The 20,722-nt window shown below is 43.2% G+C and overlaps 1 protein-coding gene across 1 annotated transcript; it reads left to right on the top strand.

Annotated features, from left to right (window-relative positions):
* Positions 1-5,533: 5,533 nt before the first annotated feature.
* il2rgb (interleukin 2 receptor, gamma b) lies at positions 5,534-8,188 on the top strand (the record flags this gene model as incomplete). Its single annotated transcript, XM_080841335.1, has 8 exons — positions 5,534-5,615; positions 6,010-6,097; positions 6,218-6,387; positions 6,566-6,711; positions 6,881-7,058; positions 7,484-7,580; positions 7,827-7,911; positions 8,079-8,188. 8 exons carry the CDS (start codon positions 5,534-5,536, stop codon positions 8,172-8,174), a joined length of 942 nt encoding a protein of 313 aa, XP_080697461.1. The 3' UTR covers positions 8,175-8,188.
* Positions 8,189-20,722: the final 12,534 nt, after the last annotated feature.

Consider the following 20,722-nt stretch of genomic DNA (forward strand, 5'->3'; position numbering starts at 1 on the left):
TGCTACATCTTCAAGGATGGCGGCAGCAGCTCAGCGGGAGTCCCACAAAGGTCTTTTTGGCATAAAATGAATTTAAAAATGACGACAGTCTTGTTTCATGCTCTATACAGTCGTATATATTTGCAACCATGAGAGTTTCGGCGCTCTGGTGACGTAGCAGCCAGCCAGCTGGCGACGATGTATGATGATGTACCCGAAACCAAGTGACATACCCGAAACCGAGTGGCGTCTCATTTCATAGGGGAAAGTTTTCAGCCCTTGGCCCTTACACTTGCATGTGCTAGGGTTAAGATAAAGACAAAGACAAAGAAAAAGGGGCAAGGGGAAGAATCGAGATTGGGCCTAAGACTGTTTGATGTTTGCCTACACCATTACGTGTTTGGCAGAACATTGCCTATAACTATCAGAGACCCCATTGGTGCGGCTGGAGAAGACCCCTATAGCCTCAACTTAACTTGGTCAGTTTGTGAGTGCTGGTGACAGGTGACATATCTTATCAAATCAGAGACCATCATTGCTTCCTGTTACCAGCGATTGTCTGTTGACCACCCCATTGTCTACCGACAAGTGGAACACTTTAGTTTGGTTTAAAATCATGTCTTTGGAATAGGATGGAAGGTAAATGGGAGACAAACGTTAACTAGCTTTGGAAACGTTTCATGATAAATGGTGCATATATCTTGACATGTGTCTGGACAGACATCCCTTGTTGCAATGTTTAAAGGCATGGAAGAGAAAACATAGTGTCCTGCCATTTCCTTAGGCCTACACTGCGTGTATTGGTTTCAATAATGAGAGTCGACACTGTGTTGAGAATAAATAGGCAATGGCATAGCCCTTTTACTAAAGATTACTTCTCAGGATTAAAGCAGGTTACATACAGCGCATCCAACCTAAGAGACGTTACAAACTAACTGACATAGAATGTTCTTTTAAATCAAACACATCAGTATTCTAACAGACTGATTGCCACACAGAATATATAACTGAAAATACACAGGCTTAATAATAACTCAGGGATTATTCATTCTACTTAAAGTGTCATGTTTTCCAACACTCCTTCTCACTAGCAGGTAGAATGTCCATTTAGACTAATGGTTTAAGTCCAGCCATTTCTCTCAACTTGGTGAACTTCGCCTGTGATAAGCCTTTGGTTAGCATATCAGCAATCATGTCTTCAGTTCTGCAGTACTTCAGTTCCACTGCTCCACTTGCAATTTGCTCTCGAACGAAATGATGCTTGATGTCAATGTGCTTTGCACGTCCATGAAACTGCGGATTCTTGGCCATGCAGATAGCTGACTGGTTGTCTTCAAAGATAACTGTTGCTCCAGCAGGACTGTTTTTCAGATCTGACAGCAGTTGTCGCATCCAGACTGCCTCTTGTGCAGCACTGGCTAGTGCCATGTACTCAGACTCTGCTGTAGACAAAGCAACACATGGCTGCTTCTTACTCCTCCAGCTTACTGCTGCGCCACTCATCTTGAACATGTACCCAGACACGGATCTTCTGTCGTCGAGGTCTCCTGCCCAATCTGCATCAGAGTATCCAATGCACTCTTCCTCTCTTTCCTTACAATAGAGCAGACCTAGTGTTTGTGTTCCGTTCAGGTATCTCAAGATACGCTTCACAGCTGTCCAGTGTTGCTTAGTTGGATCAGAACAGAATCTTGCCACATTGCTGACAGCAAATGCAATATCTGGTCTTGTTCTGGTCGATAGGTAGAGTAGGCTACCCACAGCACACTGATACAGCGCTTGCTCAACCTTCTCTGAGTCTTCAGATGCTTTGACAAGCTTTGTGCTCACATCAGCTGGGGTAGAGACAGCTTTGGCGGTCTCCATTCCAAACTTCTCCAGAACACTTTTTGTGTAAGACGTCTGGCCCATCCAGATGTTTCCATTTGGACGCTGAATGATCTTCACTCCAAGGAAGTGTTTGAGCCCTCCCATGTCTTTCATGTCAAAGTATCTTGCAAGCTCCTTCTTAACCTCCGTTATACGGCTGTCACTCCTCCCTCCAAGAATTATGTCGTCCACATAAACAGCAACTAAAAACATCTCTCCATCAGCAGCTGTATATATGCAGGGGTCACTCTTTGTTTGCATGAATCCCATCTTCCTTAATTTCTCATCAAGAACGATGTTCCAGCATCTAGGAGACTGTTTCAGTCCATAAATGCTGCGTTTCAGTTTGCACACAAAGTTTTCCTTTCCTTTCACGACAAACCCTTCTGGCTGTTTCATGAAGACTTCTTCTTTAAGTTCTCCATTCAAGAAGGCCGTCTTTACATCCATTTGATGTAACTTCAGTCCATGTTGTGCTGCAAGTGCAACAACAGTGCGGACAGACTCAAATCTGACGACTGGACTGAATGTCTCATCATAGTCAAATCCAAACCTCTGAGAAAAACCTTGAGCCACCAGGCGAGCTTTGTGTCTTTCAACTGTCCCGTCGGCATCAACTTTGACCTTGAAGACCCACTTGCTTCCCACGGCTTTCTTGCTCTCAGGTAATTCTACTAGATCCCACACTTCATTCACATACAGAGACTGCATCTCCTTCTGCATTGCGTCTTTCCATTTTGACTTCTCAGGACTGGTCAGTGCATCACGCACGGTTTCAGGTTCATGCAGGTTACTGTTGGCAACAGTCACCCACTCTCCATAACAATCAGGTTGTCTTGTGGTTCTTCCTGATCTTCGGATCTCAGGCTCTGCAGTTTCAGTGACGACTTGTTCTTTACTGTCAGTGTAATCAAATTCAACCAGATTGTACTCAATGTTCTGATTTCCTGAGTCTGACTTCCCAGCGCCACAGACAGCTTCATTGAACATCACATCTCTACTGTAGAACACTTTGCTTTGTTTTGTGTCATACAGTCTGTATCCTTTTGTTTCGGTTCCATATCCCAGCATAACACACTTTCTTGCCTTTGGGTCTAGCTTCTTTCTTTCATCCTTTGGTATGTGGGCATAGGCATCACATCCAAACACACGCAGATGGTCCACTTCGGGTTTCTCTCCTGTCCAGGCTTCAAATGGTGTCATGCCAGCTACAGCTTTTGTTGGACTCCGATTTCTCAGGTAGACTGCTGTTGAGAGAGCTTCAGCCCAAAATCTCTGAGGCAGCTTTGCATCAGCGAGCATTGACCTCACTGTCTCAATCAGGGTTCTGTTCATCCTCTCTGCAACTCCATTCTGTTCGGGTGTCTTCGGAACAGTCAGCTCATGTCGCACTCCTGCTGTCTTCAGAAAGTCTTTGAACTCTGTTGAGGTGTATTCTCCTCCGTTATCTGTGCGTAGAACTTTTAGTTTCCTTCCAGTAATTGTTTCCACTTCTGCTTTCCATTGAACAAACTTGTTGAAGACTTCATCTTTGCGTTTCAGGACATACATCCACACATAGTGAGTTTTGTCATCAATGAACGTGAGAAAATATTCTGCTCCACTCAGTGACTTCTCATTAATTTTTCCACATACATCACTGTGCACTAGACCAAGTGGTTCTTTGGCTCGTGTTCTGCCATCAGTTGGAAATTTACTACGATGATGTTTGCCTTCAGCACACGACTCACAGAATTCTGTGTCTTTAAGCACATCATAGTTTAATCCTTCCACTAACTGCTCTTTGGCTAGCATCTTTAGATTCTGCACTCCGAGGTGCCCGAAGCGACGATGCCAGACAGTTTCTTTCGTCTCCTTGTGCACGCTCTCAGTGGCAGCTGAATTTGCTTTCTCATGGTCTTTGCAACAAATGTAGTACAGACTCTCCACCTTTTTTGCAACTGCAATCTGCTTTCCATTTTCTTCCATCAAACTACACTCATCTTCCTTGAACTTCACAATCTTCCCTGACTGTGTTGCCATGGATACACTCAACAAGTTGTATGATAAGCGTGGAACATACAAGACATTGTTCAGCTTACACATTCGAGTTGTGTCAGCGAGAATCATCTCCAGCATTACAACACCTTGTCCTGTTGCTTGTACTGAGTATCCATCACCCAGTGTCACTTCTTGTGTTGACTGTAAGCTACTAAATTCAACAAACATCTTCCTGTCATTGCACATGTGACAAGTAGCTCCAGAGTCCACTATCCAGCTTTTCAGTCTTTCACCAGACTTCACAGATAATGCTTGACTCACTACTAATCCAACACTTTCACTGTTTGAACTGTGATTTGTTTTTCTTTTCACTTCAGCTTTGTTCATTTTTTGCTTTGAGGCTTTTTGAACATGCCTGTCTCCATTTTGTTCATTTCTGACCAGATCTCTGCAATTTCGTTTAATGTGTCCAAACTTTCCACAATGATGACATTTCGGACCTGTCCCTTTAAATCTCTGCTTACTGGTCATGGCTTTGACATCACTGCTTGTATCAGCATCACGCTGCTTCATTTTGCGCTCTTCATGCAGCAATCGTTCTGTCACTACTTCCATTTTTGGAACATCAACACTTGCTTCTAATGCAGTAACTATCATATTAAATGACTCTGGCAGACTTGCTAGCAGATGAACTACGCGATCGTCGTCATCTATCGGATCTCCGATGATTGACAGCGCGTCAAATGTTTCTAACATAGTCTTAATATGATCTTGAACACACTCACCATCATTCAGACGAAGTGCATGAAGTTTGCGCCTTAGTGCCAGTCTGTTTGCCCATGTTCTTGCTTGAAACTGATTGGCCAGCTTTTGCCAAACAGCAGAGGGATCCGTAGGGTCTCCTATTAGGTAAAGCAAGGACGGTTCGATCGATAGCACAATTGTAGATAAAGCGCGATTCTTCCGTAACACATACTTCTCAAAATCCTCCGGCTTTGAGCGGCTAGGACTGCCCGTGGTGCCGTCAACAATTCCCCACAAGCCATCTCTCATTAACGCCATCCGACATTGCACTCTCCAGGTTGGATAGTTAGAGCCATTCAGTGGAACAATCGCAATCTTCAATTCCGACATCTTTCCTCTTCAAAGTTTTCCGAAAACTATCTCACGGCTCTATTCAGCTTAGTCTGGGCCCATAACCTATTGGTTTCAATAATGAGAGTCGACACTGTGTTGAGAATAAATAGGCAATGGCATAGCCCTTTTACTAAAGATTACTTCTCAGGATTAAAGCAGGTTACATACAGCGCATCCAACCTAAGAGACGTTACAAACTAACTGACATAGAATGTTCTTTTAAATCAAACACATCAGTATTCTAACAGACTGATTGCCACACAGAATATATAACTGAAAATACACAGGCTTAATAATAACTCAGGGATTATTCATTCTACTTAAAGTGTCATGTTTTCCAACAGCGTGTCACTTTTCATCTTCCATCTACCTCCAATATTAAATGAAAAATGTGTCCTATCCTCTCTGTGTGTCTGTTTGACGTCATAGCGAGTGAATTCCGCACTCTGCAAGTGAGACATAATGCTACAGGAAGTTGAGTTAAGAGGAAGCTGTCGAGAGTTTCTAAAAGACAGAGAGATACATTTGTTCTACGCACTATGGATGTTTATAGTAGAATAAAAACAAAATGATTCCTAGCAAATCATTTTCAGTGCTGCTGGGCAGTCTTGTATTCTTTTGTGTGAAGGGATGTTCCACCTCCATACCAAGTAAGTACCCATTAAAGCCTCACTATATAGGACTGTTAACGGAGACAGTTTCTTTGTGTAATGTTTCCACATTCTACAAATAAAATTAGATACTTTTTAATTTCCCCAGTTTTTGTTTTGTTTATTTGACAGTATTTGAATTTTTCTGGCCTTAAGTTAAGTGACATTTTATTGTGTGCTTATAAAGGTCACAGTGGTGAGAGGGGATTTCCAAACATGAATGTGGGCTTGTTTTCAGCTAAAATTCTGTTTAATTTCAAGTTAAGGCTAGTTCCACTTCAGAGTCATTGACACCTTTATTTGAATCTGATTCATTACTGTTCTCTTCTTTTATAGAAATGCTACAAGCTCTGTTTGGTAGAAAGAGTATATTCATACGGTGGTTGTTTTTCAGGTATATATTGTTACATTGTTAATTTGGAAAATGTGAACTGCACCTGGAATTGCATTCATAGTCGTGGAAACTTCACTTTCAGGAGCAAGTGAGTATCTAGAAGGTTTATCGGTGACTGATGCTAGATCCACTCCATGTCCTTGTGCAATGGCAAACAGATATTGGTAACATGCAGAAACTGTCACTTGTCACCTGTCACTTTTGCCAGGTTTGAAGGCGAAACACACAGCAAGTGCCCGACTTATCAGTATAAAGATGGATGTAGTGTTGGCTGCATCTTTCCTTTTAAGAACCGTAAGAACAGATTCAAGAGCCTGTACACCACACTGTCTAATGGGACCGCGCTAAGAAATCAGACACATGAAATTAAAAATGATGGTAAGACAGCTTTAGTTATCTGATATGCAATGTTAATACAAAATATTATTTAATCCACTTTTTTTAGAATGCTTGAACTATTTACTATGTTTCATGTTGAGATCAGCTGTGAAAATTCCTTTTCTAGAATTTTCTGTGCAAGTTCAGCGGTTCATTTTTGTTGTCTGTTCTCTTTAAGTGAAACTTCACCCACCCCAGAATCTCACAGCGTTGGGGAACAGTTCTGTTGGGGATATATCCCTACAGTGGAGCTTTAGTGAACCTGCTGTAAAGCACTGTGTCGAGAGTACTGTTTCTTACCGGAAGGACTCAGGGAAATGGCAGGTTAGAATGTGGTTGTGAAAAAGATGTTTAAAAATACAGTTGGGAATGGAAAGTTAAAATGTGGTTGTGAAAAAGAAGTTTAAAAATACGGTTGGGGCCCAGAGGCCAGACAAGACTTCTAGCAGGTTTGTTTTCAGCTACGACAGTAACCTCTCTTTCTAACTCACAGAGCTCAAGTGCACTTTTACCTGGGAGCACTTCCTACACTTTGGCCAAAGTCTCTCAGACAAAAACATATACGTTTCGAGTCCGCTGCCGGTACGCCAGTACATGTGGACAGTCCAACCTGTGGAGTGACTGGAGTCCAGCCGTGTCATGGGGGCTCTTGAAACCCAGCGCATCAGCAGGTGGAACAGCACACCCTCAGACACACACACACACACACACACACACACACACACACACACACACACACACACACACACACACACACACACACACACACACACCCTCAGACATACACACACACACACACACACACCCTCAGACATACACACACACACACACACACACACCCTCAGACACACACACACACACACACACACACACACACACACCCTCAGACATACACACACACACACACACCCTCAGACATACACACACACACACACACACACACCCTCAGACACACACACACACACACACACACACACACACACACACACACCCTCAGACATACACATGGCTGCATAAGATCTCTGACTTGGACTTTCCTTGCTCAGTTACTTAGAGGTGTCTCTTTTTTTATTTTGTCATTTTCCTTTCCTTTCAGAAACCCCAGTGCGAAAGGTCCTTTATATGGTATTTGGGGTTGTGTCACTTGCCATCATCCTGGTAATCATGGTTCGTGTCCTTTTAGAGTGCGAGAGGTGAGCAGGACAGAGTCCTTGTCATCCTTCATTTCCTTGCTAGCCCTCTAGCAGGCACTGATCACATCTCTTGGACCCAACAGGTCCTTGGCTTTTTTTAATTTAAAATGTAAATTCTACTGTGTTCAACAGGATTAAGGTGATATTTCGACCCAAAATGTTTAATTTAACAATGTATGTGTTCAACAGGATTAAGGTGATCTTGGGACCCAACATGTTTTATTTAACAACTAATGTGTTCAACAGGATTAGGGTGATCTTTGTGCCGGTTATTCCTGACCCAACCAAAAAGCTCAATGACCTCTTCTATGAATTTGGTGGGAATGTTGAGGTATAGTTATATGGTTTTTCCTTAATCATCTCTGAAAGGGTGCACAATAGATTTGTATGAATAGATACTGTGTGGTGTAGTACAGAATTGTGGATTAAGAAATAGGTCTTTAAACGGTTAGAAACTAGACTGAATCAGGATGAGGTTCTTTTTCTCTGCCCTCACAGGGATGGGTACGCATATCTCCAGAACTGAGGGAGGCGTTTGAACCGGACTTCACTGAGGCTACTTGTGCAGTGAGGGAGTCCAAACCAACCGTGTAGACCAGGACTGCAGAACCTCAGAACCTCATGTGTTCACACATCATTGGCAACTAATTCAAAAACCAGCCCGTGTATGTCTGTCATGGTCTTCACTCTCTGCGGTTCTTTATATCTTCACTGTATGTGTGCCTTGGTTACATCAAGTAAAGTTTACCCAGAGCTGAACATATAGTATCTATGTAGTATTAATTTCAAAAGCTTAGAACCAGAGAGAGTTGAAGTTACCTTTTAAAAATGAATTATCAAATGCTTTGGCCTTACTTGTGTATATTACTGTTCATTCTCAGTATTAAAATCCCATCAATTTACATACAGGTAAAGGTTTCCAAGATAACGTCAAGACCTTTAAGCTGGAATAGAAGACTATATTGGCTGAATTGTCAATTTGGGGCTCTCTGGTTTTAAGCGTTTGATAGGAATCATCAAAATGATATCAATTTTGTTAAAACTGACACATTTCAATAAATCTTACATTTTAACATTGGTGATTGCCTGATTCATTCTACTTATTTTATGAGATTGTACTCTTTTAGAGTTGTCAACATGTGCTCTGTTCATAGAATTAACCACATGTCCTCTCTTTTTTTGAAAACATTTTCTCTCTGGGTGTAAAACTAGCCAGGGTCACTACACATAGAGACATAAGGAGGTTTTAAAATCATTTGTGTTTGTTTGAGAATAAATTGAGGTTGAGGTTAACTCTTTGCTGGTTAATAACGGGGACAGTTGAATTTCCTTTGTGAGAGAGGGGCAGGAAAGTGGACACCAGGCACGTACAAACAGTACTAGTCATTGGAGCAAAGTGCGAGATTGGAGATTGCTGGCTGATGTCGGATACGTTTTATAGTGTGTAGCTGTGACTTCTATGAAACCATATAGTGTTGTATTCTCAGTGTGAGGGCATTTTTTACCTTGCTGAGTTAATAATGATTCCCTTCGAAGATGCAATTGAGGAAGTCTTTGAAAGAAAGAGGCTTAAGTATGCAGAACTGGTAGAGGAAGCAAGGTAGTGAGGGTGGCAAGCAAACAAGACCAGTGGAGTTAGATTTTAGAGGCTTCGTAGCTAGGACGGTCACATGGGGGTCATGAATTAACCTGAGACATGAAATCTTATCGAGGTGTATCTTGAGGTGTGTCTGTCTCTGGTAGTAGCATGCCCTAACCCATCATGAGTATGGAGGGGGATGGCTCTGGGATGCCAGACACACACCACTGTTCTTCTGGAGGTGTGGTGGGCCTACTTCCACTAAACACTAACGAAGAAAGGTGCCTGCTTGAAAAAAAAAATGCTCACGAAGGAGGCTATTGCCTATGGCTATCTGGTTCTATTGGGCAGTCGTGTGAAGGTGGGCCTTTACAGATCCTGGGTACAACATGCTGCACGTTTTCCGGCTGTCACCAGCTACTTGTACATTGTTGTTGTATCTTGGTGCTCAGGATCTATGGTTGGGCAGTTGTTATAATGGTTAGGTTTTTGGGTATGAGTACTTGCATGTGACAGTGAGAGGATTGGGAAGATGTGGGAAGTCCCCAACCAATTGCACAAGGAATTCAAAAAGAAATTCTGTGTAAAACTCAAATAAAATATCATATCGGTTTTAACTAATAAATACAGGTCGCATGCAAAGCTTGACCAAGCTATCTGATATGGGTAACTCTTTAAACATTGCGATTTCTTGCTGCAGAGAGAAAACAATCCAGTTTTTTTTTTTGTTAACACATCAGTGGATGACCTGCCAAATATCTGATCAGGTGAAAACATTGCTATTTTCAAGGAAAATATGTCAACAGAAAGATAAAACTGTACTTTACAGTTAATTAATTATTATTATTAATAATAATAGGTTGTTTTAATTTAAATTGATTTATACAATTCAATACAATACATTTTGTTTATTTGATCAAGAGGGACATTGCACATTCATGAACATTAAAATGTAAATGCACCCAATTATAGCGAAAAGGCTAGTTTCCATTGGCAGTCCCCCTGCCAGAGTAAGAAAAGGTTATACAACCTAAAAAAAAAGGCATTAACGTATACAGTATATCAAACATCAATCAAAATCAGACAATAAATCGAAAATAAAGTAAAATAAGATAAGATAAGATAAGATAAAATAAAATATAATATACAGTAATTGTGACGTAGGCGCCTGAGATATGGCTGCCGTTGCCGTTGCTCCTCCTCAACTTTAAACTTTTTTTCATCTTAATAATGTTATTTTCACATGTATTAACAACGTGTCTTGGGCGAATCACGTACGACAGAGAGGCTTTACTGAATATCAGGCTGAATCTTCAAATTACAAACGCATCTTGGGACTTTCACTCCGTTGATTACCAGAGTTGTTTTCCTGGCTGTTTACAGAGATGGGCAAAAATACATTAAAATGTATTTTGATACAAAATACAAACTACCCCTCAAATAAATGTATCAAAATAAAATACAAAATACTGTTGCCAGAAAATGTAACAAAATACAATACATGTACTTTGTATTTTTAAAATATAGGAAATACTTTTTCTGAATTTTCCGTTTTCCAGGTTTGGGCTATACAGTGGCGTAACGTAGTTACCAGAGGCCAAGGTGCAGGCTATTATGACGGGCCCTTGTCAGTGGTTTCCAAACATTTGAGTCCTGTATCCTTTTTTTCTCATGTTTGTAACCGCCACTGCCGCCGCCACCACGCCCCTCCCCCCGCACACATATTCTGCCTATAACACCTGTCAGTGTAATTTTTTCGCTGAATATGGTATACATCAGTATTTTGGGCAATGTGACTTGGCAATTCAGACTATTTAGATTGACATAAATATGCCTATGGACCCTGGCTACAGGCCCCCTAAACCCAGGGGCCCAGGTGTGACCCCACCCCCTATAGTTACGCCCCTGGGGCTATATAATGTACACAAAGCTCTGGTGAACCCCACAAAAAGGAAGAACAGTCACAGAATGGCAGTGTAACTAAGCAAAGCTATTAAAAGACAACAACTTGTTGATTAGGTATATATGTACTGTATAAATATTTGCAGGCAGCACCTGTGTGACTTTCAAGTTTTCACAAAACAGAGTTCTCATTGCAATCTCGCTTCCGGGAGGGCTATCCCCACCGTACTTTCGTAATATGTAATTGCGTATAAGGACATTATACGGATTTGATCAAGTCACATTCTGTCAAGATGGCTAACGTTCAGTGCAACAACTCGATTCGCTCTTTTAATAACCTCCTTTTAGTCGTTGTACTAATGAAGATAAATTGACAAGGATCAAGACAGCTATCTAAGTTTTCGAACACCGCCCTGTTTTGTCAATGAGAGCGATCTGGGGCGAAAAAAGGGGCGGGCCATAAGAAGCACCACTTTTGCCACTATTGGCAAATTGACTGATGATTGATTCGCCAATGACATTCAGAGGCAGATTAGATGGTCTAGTGGTAGAATCCGACAGAAAAAAAATCTCCTTCTGCCTAAACACTGGAGAAAGTATTTTGAGTATTTTAAATACAAAATTACTCCACTCTAAACTATTTAGTTACAAATTACATTCGGTTTTTTATCGGCCATATCAAATACAAATTACAAAATACTCAAAAGTAAAATAACTGGTATTTCAAATACAAGTAATTGAAATACTGCCCATCTCTGGCTGTTTACCCTGGATATCCGTGAAAAGACGCCAGCGGAGGAAAAGGGGGAAACGAGCCGGGACCCGGGTGAAATTAAGGAAACGACAGCACCGTCCTCCGCTTCCTAGTATCCTACTTGCTAACGTCCAGTCACTTGACAACAAGCTGGATGAATTAAGAGCCAGGTTGGCATTTCAACGGGATATTAAGGACTGCATTGCATTTGTACGGAGACGTGGCTGGACTCCTCAATTTCAGACTCTGTCATCCTACCCGATGGCCTCTCCATTCATCGGCAGGACTCAACAGTTGATTCGGGCAAGAATAGAGGAGGTGGTGTGTGTATCCTGATCAACACCCAGTGGTGTGTGGATGCGAAAAAAACATCGTCCGGCTGCTCACCTGACCTCGAACATCTAATGGTCAAGTGCAGGCATTCTCTGCAGTCGCTGTTAACCTTCCACATGACACTTTCCGTCACATCCCACGCCTTCGCCTGCTTCGTGTTTGTCATGTCCTGAGACTCCTCGCTATCCCTAGCGCCAACGCAAGTGGCAGCTTTTTCATAGCGCTGGTGTTTTGTATTCATGTATTGTTTGTGAGTTGTATGCTTATGTGCTGAGTTTTTGTTTTGTGTGTTTAACATGTCCTGGTGCATGTCATGAGACTCCTGGCTATCCCTACACTGTAAAATATTTCACCGTAATTTTACAGTAAACTACTGGCTAATAATTGCATTAATTTCACGGTAATTTTACAGTAATTTATTGTAAATATTTCACAGTAATGTACTGCACATGTTTTACAGTAATGAACTGTAAACATTTCACAGTAAAATGCAATGCAACAACAGCAGTATATTGTAATTTCACAGTTGTCATGCCATTGGATTACTGTGATTTGGCAGTATGTAGCTGTGGAATTACATCGTCTTGCTGTATATAATTTACAGTATTTTTACTGTAAAAGTAATGCAATTAGTACATTATACTGTACATTTACAATTTAAGTACTGCACATTTGACTTGTTAACTGTGATTTTACCACACAAATGTGCTTTGGATTTGCTAAATTAAAAGTCAAAGCAAGAACAAAGACAATACTAATTTTAACTTTTTAAATTCATTACTCAATACCCAAATACATACAAATTCATGAAGGTTTAAAACACGTCATATTTATTATTCAATACCTTAATACATTACAATAAAAAAGGTTTAAAAACACGCCAAAATCAATACCCAATTACATAACAATTACTGAAGGTTTGAAACATGTCAAATTCATTACTCAATACCCTAACCCTAGAACTCAAAACCCAAATACAAATAGCAAAAGTTAAAAACACGTCAAATTCATTAACCAATATCCTAATACACAATGAAAAACGTTTAAAACACGTCAAATTACACACAACACTCCAGAACGTAGACTCTCCTAAATAACTAAATATAAAATATAAACAAAACTTCGGAGCATATAGGTTTAATATACACCAACTGGTGCAACCTAGACACATCATAAGTGATGGAACCTGGGATCATCTGGTGTTTCGGGTCTTTCAACATCAGACACCCTCGCCCAGGCGACCCAGCCGGAGGTGATCAGTCCCCGGCTTGTGTCTAGGTAGCTTGTGTTGCCCACGGATCACCCCTCTTGATCCACAGCCATCTTGATGCCCTCTCAGCAGCATCTGTGGTGTTCTTGATGGCTTTCTTGCTGTGCAGTCCCCTTATTCCCAACAACTTGAGAGCCCTGTAGAGTGACTGGCCTGCAAACCCTCGGCATTCAACCTCGATGGGGTTGCACCGAGTTTTCCACCCGTTGCGGCGGCATTCGCCTGCCAGCTCCTCGTACTTGGCCCTCTTCCTCTCAAATGCCTCCTCCATCCGGTCTTCCCAGGGCACAGTCAGCTCCAGCAGTATGACCTGCCTTGTTGATTCTGACATGAGAATCAAGTCGGGCCTGAGTGTGGTCACTGCGATGGTCTCCGGGAATTTAAGCTGACTGCCCAGGTCCACCTTCAGCTGCCAGTCCCTAGCTGTGGTAAGGAGCCCCCCTCCTTGGCTTTGGCGCTGCCGTGGCCTCTCTCCAGCTCTAACAAAGGCGATGGAATGCCCAGCTGGCTGTTGTTGTCTGCTGCGTGCAATCCCTGTGCAGATGGTATCTGCTATCACCTTCAGCACCTGGTCGTGGTGCCAGCGGTAGCGCCCCTCACCCAGGGCTTTCGGGCAACAGCTCAGGATGTGCTCCAGTGAACCTCTCCTCTGGCACAGCAGGCAAGCAGGTGTTTCTGCCAGACCCCAACAGAAGAGGTTGGATGGGCTGGGGAGGACGTCATAGACCGACTGGATCAGGAACTTAATCCGGAACGGCTCCGCTTTCCAAAGCTCAGTCCATGAGATCTTCCGGTCCAGTGCCTGCTCCCATCTTGTCCACGCCCCCTGTTGTCTCATCCCGACCATCCTGCTCGAGCGGGTCTCCTCCACTCCTGCTCGAACCTCTTCCTGGACAAGCTGACGCCTCTCCTTCCCCTGGGCCTTGTTGTACTGAGGTCTTGGGTTGCTCCCAAGCCCTGCCCGGCCTGATGCAACTGCTCCCACCAGAACACTGTGACGCAACCGTGCTTCTGCTTGGTCAACTGACTCCTGGGCTCTCCACTTGCGACCAGTTCGCACTTCAATCCCAGCTGAGGAGACTTTGGTGTCCTGGGAGTCTCTATACAGCAGCACCTCCCTTGCACGGGTCACCATGAACTCCTCCGACAGACTACTGAAGGGAAGTCGTAGCTTGTTCTTATTCCCATTCAAGGCTATGCTGCTGATGCATCGTGGTAGGCCCAACCACCTGCGCAGGTAGCCACTGACCTTTCTCTCGAAGCCCTCAACTGTGGTAAGTGGGACGTCGCAGACCAGCAGTGGCCAGAGGAGGCGTGGCAGGATGCCATGCTGGTATGTCCAGGCTTTAAACTTGCCTGGCAGCCCTGACTTGTCCACTGCCCCTAGCAAGGTTCCAAGCTCTCTGCTGGTTGCTTTGAGCGCTGCTGTGTCCCTCAGGGTGCCATCAAAGATCTTTCCCAGGCTCTTCACTGGCTTCTCTGAGACCGATGGAATCTGGACGTCTCCCAGCGAGAAACGGAACTTGTCTGTCACCTTCCCCTTCTTCACCACCAGGGAACGGGACTTAGCAGGCTTGAAGCCCATACGTGCCCAGTTGATGAGACGCTCAAGGCCTTGGAGCACCCACCTGCAGCCTGGTACCGATGTTGTGGTAACAGTCAGGTCATCCATGAACGCTCTGATGGGGGGCTGCCGTGCACCTGTCTTGGTGAGCGGTCCTCTGCACTCGACTTCTGCCGACTTAACGAGCATGTTCATGGCTAAGGCAAACAAGATCACTGAGACGGTGCACCCAGTGATTATGCCCTTCTCAAGCCGATGTGATGCTGATGTTACTGTTCCAGAGGTGACTCTCAAGCTGAAGCTGCTGTAATAGTCCAGTATGAGGTCCCTGATCTTGCGTGGAACATGGTGCCAGACAAGCAAGGTTTCCACCAGTTTGTGTGGAATTGACCCGTAGGCGTTGGACAGGTCGAGCCACAGAACTGCCAGGTCCCCCCTACCCTCCCGGGCCTCTCGGATGAGCTGAGTGACAACTCCTGTGTGCTCGATGCATCCTGGTACCTTTGGGATCCCCCCCTTCTGGACAGAGGTGTCAATGTATGCATTCTTCAAGAGGAACTCCGTCATGCGTCGGGCAACAATGCTGAAAAACACCTTGCCCTCCACACTCAGGAGTGAGATGTTTCTGAACTGCTCGATGGTGTGCGAGTTCTCCTCCTTCGGAATCCATACGCCCTCTGCATGCCTCCACTGCTGAGCCACCTTCCCCCTCCTCCAGATGACCTTTAGGATCTTCCACAGTCGTTGCAAGAGCCTTGGGCACCTCTTGTAGACAACATATGATACGCCACTGGGACCTGGTGCTGAGGTGGATCTAGCTACTCTGACAATGTCCTCAACCTCTCTCAGGGTTGGCTCCTTGGTGTTAAATGCTGAAGTGGGTTCTGGTGGGGTTATCAGACTGCTGCAGTGGCCAAGATCCTGCTCCCTTGTGCTGTCGCTGTAAGTTGCCCTGAGGTACTCGTCAACCTCTTCTTGCGTGCAGGCCAATTGTCCACCTCGCTTCTGCCCGAGGATCTTCTTGGTGAAGCTGAAAGGGCTTGCAATGAAGGCGGCACGCTTCTTGGCTCTCTCTTTTCCCCTCCTTCTGTGCCATTCGGCTCGCCGCAGTGTTGTGAGGTTCCTCCTTAAGATGTTACGGAGCTCTGCTAGACCGGCCTTGTCTTCCTCCCTTGCCTGCTTGTACTGCCGTCCTAGCAGTCTAAGCTCTTGCCGCAGCTGGCTGATCTTCTTCTGCCGTCGGTTTGGCTCCACAACAGCGTTGGTTCGGCGCTGCTCCTTGGTGCCAAACCTCTCGGCGGCAATGCTGACAATCATTGTGCACATTGTGCGCAACTTCTGGTCAGCATCTCCTCTAGCTGTGGCTTCGAGAACCTGATCGACGTCCTCATCGAACTGGCACCACTCTTTTACCTTGTTGGCGGACAATGTCCTCAACCTCTCTCAGGGTTGGCTCCTTGGTGTTAAATGCTGAAGTGGGTTCTGGTGGGGTTATCAGACATATAAACAATATATACAATATATACAATATAAACAAAAATTAAACGCAATTACAAAAAAAAAAAATGCAAAAACAATTACAAATGTACAATGACCACTCGAAGTCGACAAGCTTTCTCTGGAGTGTGCTGACATTTGCATTTATCCCTCCACGCCTCTTCTTCGAGCCTTGCTCTGGGTTGATGCCCAAGAAGCACCTGTAAACAATAAGCAAAGACAACTTTCAGTTTTACAGATTTAATACGGCATTGTTTATCCACGGCACATGCACATGCACCAAATAAGTTAGTATTGAAAGCCAAGCAAGATTTATAAAAGCAACGCAAATCAGGAGGCTAAAATTAGCTCCTTTGAAATGACATAGCCTAGTTGCTGCATCTGGAGGCTAACGTTTACTTTAACTTTCACGCTAATTTGTGTATTCTCAGTCGAATAACACACTCTATACCTGGACACGTGGAGAATATTAATTGAGAACACATCATTTGAGCTTTCCAAAACAACTATACATTACTTGTCTGTGAGGAAAATCTTGGCGGGGAAAATGGCTTTAAAATGACTTAGCTGGAGGCTAACGTTAGCTTACTATAACTGTCACGCTTATTTGTGTATTCTCAGTCGAATTACACACTCTATACCTGGACATGTGGACAACATTAAATGAGAACACATCATTTGAGCTTTCCAAAACAACTACACATCCAAAACAACTATACATTACTTGTCTGTGAGGAAAATCTTCGCGGGGAAAAATGGTTTAAAATGACTTAGCTGGTTGCTGCAGCTGGAGGCTAACGTTAGCTTCCTTTAACTTTCACGCTAATTCGAGTATTCTCCGTCAAATAACTAACACACTATGACTAAAATTGACATGTGGAGACCATTAACGTTAAATGGAAACTCACAATTATAATTTTACAAAGATAAGTTTCTTCTCTGTGAGGCAAAGCTTCGCGGAGAAAACAGTTTTTGGAATTTCTTAAAAAGTGGTTCATTAAGTGACCTGACCTTGATCCAAAAGATCGTTCATTTACTAACCCAGACAACGAACGTTATTTAAACGTTATTATTATAGAGTTGTGACAAGCTCTCTGTCAACCTTACCTTTATCTTCTAGCTCATGTGCTATATCCACCTTCGCGCTCTTCTTTCATGTGCTGCCTGTGTCTGTAGTCACTGTGGATCCAACTGTCTCTTCTTGAACCCACAATAAAGCGTAGTTCAAGTGCAATTCAAATTTACAGTAATGTATTGGGTTATCTCAAAGGATGATTTGAATAGAGTATTTTACTGTGAAATAACCCTATACAATGCTGTGAAATCCCGGTATCGTTTTTTTTACAGTTACTTACTGTGTCTACATTGATTTCACAGTAAAGTCTACATTACAACATGACATTGTGATTATTACAGGTAAAGCCTGTAAAGTAACATTACGATGATGTATTGTGAAATATATCAGTTAAATATTGTAAAACTCTGGTAACATTTTACAGTGTAGCGCCAACGCAAGTGGCAGCTTTTTCATGTAGCTCTGGTGTTTTCTATTCATGTATGTATTGTTGTATGTATTTATGTGCTTAGGTGTGTTTTTTTTTTACTGTTCCCACACTGCAGCCTACTCCTCTAGGGGCATAGTCTGGGTGTTGTCTTTCTCTCCTTCTCTTCTTCCCTATCTTTAGCCAGTTTCACTCTGGCAGGTAGTCTGGGAAGTCCCGCCCCTCTTCTCCGGCCAATTTGATTTAGCCTCTGAAGGGGGTCTGGCAAACTTAGGATAGCAGTTCACTTCAACATTTCCAGAATCCTTGGAGCCAATCACAAACTGGCTTTTGGCTACCTGGCGCGCCATTGGCGGATTTAAAATAACCACGTCTACCGTAACAAAAGCGAAACTTAAGAGAAAAGCACAGTAAACTATATACTGCTCTCGCGGCTGTCTTGGATGATTTCAAAGGCAAGTTTTCTTTGAAAATAGAACAGAAACCTGCTCTGGAACAATTCATACAGAAAAAAGATGTGTTTGCTTTATTACCGATCGTTGTATCGTTGTATAGTATCGTTGGTCTGATTGGTTAAAGGCGTGTCCAATTACGTGATTGAAGTGGACCTCCATTGAGGAGTTGGCCAGACTAACTGAGCAAATGAAATGCAGTGAAGGGGCGGGGAATTCCCAGACAATCTGGTAGGGGGACTGCCAATGGAAACTAGCCTTTTGGCTACAATTGGGTGCATTTACATTCTAATCTATCTATAAATCCAGGAATCTCTGTGTGTCAGTCTGTCAGTCTAGGGCGTATCTCACTGACGGTAGTTACGTTAGTTATGAGATTTCGCATGTAGCTTACGCATGTCATGAACCTGTGCATCCTTGATTTTGAAGATTTTTGAATTTATAGTTTTCGAGATATTTGTATTTTACCGTTTCCCGTAGGAAAAAATGGGTTATCGTTTCCCCTCCCGTCGGCACTATGGGTAGTGACGTCACAATCAAACGCGGAGCGTTATTAGTGTGCTTGCCCGAAGGGAAGCACACTATTGTTCTTCGTTTTTTACTATTTTTTTTATTCTAGTAGTTTTTCTTGCAGCTAAATACTCCTCGCCTGATTGAGATAGAGACGCCGTTCAAACACCAAAACGTCCGGCCCGATCCGGTGCAAGCTGCTATGACTTTTCGTGGAGGTACTCCTTGCCACTCCTTTTTTATTCCTCTTTTTCCATCACCTTTTTTCTCCATAGACTTGCATGGCAGAACTTTGAGGCATTATGACATCATAATAGGCTCATTAAACTGGCTTGCACCTGTGATTCACTGACAACTCTCACTGACACCTGCGCACGGTTCCTCTTCTCTCTCTGTCCCTCTCCATTCAACTGTATAACTAGGAATATTAAGAGACACCTTCCATACCAGGGCTCTACTCACTCATGCATACTCACTCATGTTTACTCACTCGTGCATACTCACTCATGCATACTCACTCATGCATACTCACTCGTGCATACTCACTCATGTTTACTCACTCATGTTTACTCACTCATGCGTACTCACTCATGCGTACTCACTCATGTTTACTCACTCATGCATACTCACTCATGCATACTCACTCATGTTTACTCACTCGTGCATACTCACTCATGTTTACTCACTCATGCATACTCACTCATGCATACTCCCTCATGCATACTCACTCATGCATACTCACTCGTGCATACTCACTCATGTTTACTCACTCATGCATACTCATTTGTGCACACTCATTTGTGCATGCTCATCCAGCAGGGAGAGCTGGAGAGCTGACACCTGCCCCAATTCCAAGGCACTTGTTCTCTCGGTCATGGCCGCAACAGAGCAAGCACACTCTCGCAGTTCGTTCACGAAACGCATTCTAGTTAAACTATCCTGCCTTCACTCAAAGTTCAGAATAGCGTTGGATATGATACAGATATGATACAGGAGGATATGGATATGATACAGGAGGTTCGCATTCAAATTCTTCTTGGTGACCAGATACAGACTTTTGCTCAGGTAATCTTAAAACAGTGATTGATTTTATCTATTCGTTTATTTTTAAGCTTCTTTATATTAAGTTTCAAAGTAATGTCTGTTGTACAGTCATCTAACAGACAGGGAATAGTAATCCATCAAAAATATTCATATTGTTTATTAGTATACCGTTTGCCGTGCATTGAAATGCATTGGGTTTAGCGACGCGATTTCTAAACCCAATGCATTTCAACGAGAGCCAATACATTGTGACATAGACCAGCGATTTTGGCGTAAAATGTCCTATAGTGTGTAGGCTATTCATGAGGAACACACACTTCGATGAACACACACTTCGACGTCTGGAGTAGGCCTGCTCATCTGTAAGTAAATTTAACCTGTTCACGTTAATTGCTGTGAAATTAGCTAGCCTATTGACGTGGATCGAACGTGCACTGTGCACTGAATTCGGGTGGGGGATTGTAACGCCATCTCCAGTCAGCGCAAATCTCGCTGTAAATTATTTTGGCCCACGTTGTCATGTTATCCTCCCAGTCCTGCACTGAATTCGGGTGGGGGATAGTAACGCCATCTCCAGTCAGAGTATTTAAACTGTGTTCCCATTGTAAGGACATTTATTAGCTTACGATCTGTCTGAGAGTGGGCTGTCAAAGCTAGCATCATCGAAGTCATACAGTACAGTAGGCTACATACATTCAATAAAATTAACCTACATTTGAGTCCAACTGCATGACC

Source organism: Sprattus sprattus (assembly GCF_963457725.1).
Source record: "Sprattus sprattus genome assembly, chromosome: 6".
Classification (NCBI taxonomy): Eukaryota; Metazoa; Chordata; class Actinopteri; order Clupeiformes; family Clupeidae; genus Sprattus; species Sprattus sprattus.